Source organism: Pyrgilauda ruficollis, unplaced genomic scaffold (genome assembly GCF_017590135.1).
Source record: "Pyrgilauda ruficollis isolate IOZ18807 unplaced genomic scaffold, ASM1759013v1 scaffold388, whole genome shotgun sequence".
Classification (NCBI taxonomy): domain Eukaryota; kingdom Metazoa; phylum Chordata; class Aves; order Passeriformes; family Passeridae; genus Pyrgilauda; species Pyrgilauda ruficollis.
Window position 1 is genome coordinate 97,307 of NW_024525356.1, and position 4,381 is coordinate 101,687.

Below are 4,381 nucleotides of genomic sequence, written 5' to 3' on the forward strand. Positions count from 1 at the left end.
GTTTGGGGGCACTGGGGGCACTGGTTTGGGGGCACTGGCCCAGTTTGGGGGCACTGGTTTGGGGATGTTGGGGTCTGGGGTCCTGGGGGGCTCCGGGCTGGACACGGCCCCGGTTTGGCTGGTGGGGGCCGGCACCCCCGGATCTGGGATTTGGGATCGTTTGGGGTTTGGGAGCTGTGTGTCCGTGTCCGTGTCCCTGTCCCCGCTCCCGGTGTCCCCCAGCGTCCCCTGCATTTGGCTGGTTTGGAGTTCCCAGGAATTCCCGTGATCCATGCGGCTCCTGGTGGGGACATCCCAAAAAACGGGGACATTTCGGAACGGGGACATCCCAGAGGAGTGGGGACATCCTGGGTCAGGGCGTCCCGGTGCTGAAACATCCCCGGCCGGGGCACTCCGGGCTCGGATCGTTCCAGCGTTGGAGCAGCTGATGGAACGTTCTGGTGGGGGAACATTCCGGTCCTGGATCCCTCTGGCCTCGGAGCATCCCCAGGGTGGAATGTTCTGGGATTGGAGCATCCCGGTGTGGGGTCATCGCAGGGCTGGAGCATCCTGCTGTGGGATCTGCTGTGGGATCTGCTGTGGGACCGTCCTGTTGTGGAATTTCCTCTGTGGGACCGTCCTGCTGTGGGATCTGCTCTGGGATCTGCTGTGGGACCATCCTGCTGTGGGATCTCCTGTGGGATCCTCTGCTCTGGCATCATCCCGCTGTGGGATCTGCTGTGGGACCATCCTGCTGTGGAACTTCCCGCTGTGGGATCCTCTGCTCTGGGATCATCCCGCTGTGGGATCTGCTGCTGTGGGATCATCCCAGTATCAGAGCATCCCCGTGGTGGAACATTCCGGTATCGGAGCATCCTGGTCCCAGAGCGTCCCAGTGTCAGAACATCCCAGTATGGAGCATCCCAGTGCTGGACCAGAGCGGGGCTGGAGCATCCCAGTGCTGGAGCATCCCCATGGGGAACATCCTGGTGTGGGATCACCCTGGTGTGGGACCATCCCGGTGTGGGACCATCCCAGTGCTGGAGCATCCCAGTGTGGGACCATCCCGGTGTGGGACCATCCTGGTGTGGGATCATCCCGGTGTGGGATCATCTCAGTGCTGGACCATCCGAGTGATGGAACAGCCCAGTGCTCATCCATCCCATTCCCAGTTTATCCCAGTGCCAGTCTATCCCAGTATCAGCCAATCCCAGTGCCAGGCCGTCCCTGGGGGGGAGGGTGGGGGGGGTCCTTTTGGGGACCCCCAGGGTGGGCACGACCCCCCAAAAACAGAGTGGATGTGGCTGCTGTGGGGGGGCACTGGCACCCTGCACTGGGCTGGACTGGGCTGGACTGGGATGGACTGGGGGGGTCGGATGGGGCCTGGAGGGGGGGTCCATCCTTCCTGAGCGTGGGGGGGTCTGGGCCCCCCCCCAGCAGGACCGAGCCCCCCCCCCGGGCACCGCTGGGTTTGAGGGGGCTGCTCTGCAATGGGGGGGCACCCAAAGGTGCTGCTCCGGAGCCTCCAGACCTGGGGAGGGAAAATTTGGGGATGGGGGGGAGGGTTAAACAGAGTTTGGGGGGCACTTCCTGCCCCCCCCAAACCCTGAACACCCCAAATCCCAGTGGGGGACACCCCAAATACCCCCCTGGGGTATTTCCAGCCCCCCAAAATCCCGGGGACCCCCCAGATCCCAATGGGAGCACATCCCAACCCGGGGGTTGGGGGGGTCTTGGGGGGCTCAGGGGGTTCCCAGCCTGGTGGGGTCATGGGGGGCCCAGGGAAGTACTGGGGGGAGGTCCGGGGGGTCTCGAGGGGATCCCTGGGGGTTTTCCAGCCCTGGAGAGATTGGGGGGTCCCAGAGTGTCCTGAGGGTTCCAGAGGGTCCCAGGGGTGTCCCAGGGGTGTTCTGGGAGTCCCAGGGTGTCCCTGGGGGTGTCCTAAGGGGTCCTGAGGGTGTCCCAGGGGTGTCCTGGAGTGTCCCAGGGGTCCCGGGGGTGTCCTGGGGGGTCCCAAGGTGTCCCTGGGGGTGTCCCAGGTGGTCCTGAGGGTGTGCCAGGGGGTCCTGAGGGTGTCCCGGGGATCATGGGGGTGTCCCAGGGGTGTCATGGGGGTGTCCCGAGGCTGTCCCAGGTGGTCCTGGGGGTGTCCCAGGGGGTCCCGAGGCGGTCCCAGGTGGTCCTGGGGGTGTCATGGGGGTGTCCCGGGGGTCCCGGGGGTCTCACCGGGCTCAGTAGGGCCGGTTGGCATCTTTGGGCCTCTTGAGCTGCACCTTGAGCCGCTTCATCCCGATCTGGAAACCGTTCATGGCCTGGATGGCGGCCTGGGCGCTCGCGGGGTTGTCAAAGCTCACGAAGCCTGCGGGGACGTCGGGGACATCGGGGACGTTGGGGACATTGGGAAGGTGTGGGGACATCATGGGGACAGCGGCATATGGGGGCACGGGGACATCGTGGGGACATGGAGGACACGGAAGATTTGGGGACATCATGGGAACATGGAGGACACGGAGGATGTGGGGACATCATGGGGACATGGGGATAAAGGAGACATTGGGAGACAATGGAGACATTTGGGGCAGGGGGCAGAGGGGTCATTGGGGACATTGGGGATGGGACATCAGGGACATCAGCTAATGGTGTCCCTGGCCATGATGTCCCCAAGTGCTGACCATGGTGCTGCCACCCTTGTCCTTGCTGTCCCTCCTTGTCCCCCCATATCCCCATTACCCACGTCCCCTATCCTATGTCCCCAACGTCCCCAACGTCCCCAGTGTTCCCAGTGTCCCCAATGTCCCCAATGTCCCCAACATCCCCGTGTCCCCAGTGTCCCTAATGTCCCCCATGTCCCTGTGTCCCTGATGTCCCTGATGCCCTCATGTCCCCATTGTCCCCATATCCCACATCCACATCCCATTATCCCATTATCCCCGTGTCCCCGATGTCCTCATTGTCCCCGATGTCCCCGATGTCCCTGATGTCCCCATGTACCCAATGATGTTCCCATGTCCCTAATGTCCCCAGTGCCCCTATATCCCACACTGCCCATCCCATATCTCAATGTCCCAATGTCCCCATGTCTGCAATGTCCCCATTGTCCCCAATGTCCCCAATGTCCCCATAGTCCCTGATGTCCCCAATGTCCCCATATCCCATTATCCCCTGATGTTCCCATGTCCCTAATGTCCCCAGTGCCCCTATATCCCACATTGCCCATCCCATATCTCAATGTCCCAATGTCTCCATGTCTGCAATGTCCCCATTGTCCCCAATATCCCCGCTGTCCCCCATGTCCCCAATGTCCCCATAGTCCCCGGTGTCCCCAATGTTCCCATAGTCCCCGATGTCCCCAATGTCCCCATATCCCATTATCCTCACTATCCCCATTGTCCCCGATGTTCCCATTGTCTCCAGTGCCCCATTGTCCCCATTGCCCCCAGTGTCCCCGTTGTCCCCATTGTCCCCGCTGTCCCCAGTGTCCCGTGTCCCTACCGAAGCACTTGCTCTGGTTGGTGGCCCTGTCCACGAAGACCTTGGCGGAGATGACGTTGCCGAAGGGGAGGAACATCTGCAGGATCTCGGTGTCGGCGAACTCCTGGGGCAGGTGGTAGATGAAGATGTTACAGCCCTCGGGGCCTGCGGAGGGAGCGGGGTCACACCTGGGACTGCGTCCCCAAAACCGACGGACCCCAGAGCCGGGGCTGCCAACCCAAAACTGACATGGACCCCAAAAGCGGGGCTGCCAACCCAAAACTGACATGGACCCCAAAAACGGGGCTGCCAACCCAAAATTGACATGGACCCCAAAACCGGAGCACTCAACTGAAACCAGACATGGACCCCAAAACTGGGGTTCTCAACCCAAAACTGACATGGACCCCAAAATTGAGCGGACCCCAAAACTGAGGCTGCCAACCCACAATGAACACAGCACCCCAAAACAGGGCTCTTAACCCAAAACTGACACAGGACCCCAAAACCAGGGTTCTTAACCCAAACCCAACACAGACCCCAAAACCAGGGCTGCCAACCCACAATGAACACAGCACCCCAAAACAGGGCTCTCAACCCAAACCCAACACAGACCCCAAAACCAGGGCTGCCAACCCAAACTGGATATGGACCCCAAAACCGGGGCTCTCAACCCAAACCTGTCTCCTGCTTTGGGTTCACAGCTCCCATTTTGGGGTCCTGGGTCTCATTTTGGATTCACAGCTCTAATTTTGGGGTCCCAAGTCTCGAGTTTGGGGTCCTGGGGAAGGTTTGAGGGTCCTGGGACATTTTTGGGGGTTCTGGGGGGGTCCCGGGGGAGTTTTGGAGGGCCAGGGAGTTTGGGAGAGGTCCTGGAGGATCTCAGGTGTACCAGGGTGGCCTCGGGGGTCCCGGGGGTTTTGGGGGGGTC

At 61.7% G+C, this 4,381-nt stretch overlaps 1 protein-coding gene across 1 annotated transcript in view; it reads right to left on the reverse strand.

Moving 5' to 3' along the window:
• Positions 1-2,210: 2,210 nt before the first annotated feature.
• Positions 2,211-4,381, reverse strand: part of CELF3 (CUGBP Elav-like family member 3) — a 10,485-nt gene continuing 8,314 nt past the window's right edge. The window contains 3 exon segments of the mRNA XM_041476463.1: positions 2,211-2,338; positions 3,472-3,618; positions 4,259-4,381. The exon segment at positions 4,259-4,381 is cut by the window's right edge and continues 22 nt beyond it. Coding sequence (XP_041332397.1) covers positions 2,211-2,338; positions 3,472-3,618; positions 4,259-4,381 — 398 coding nt within the window.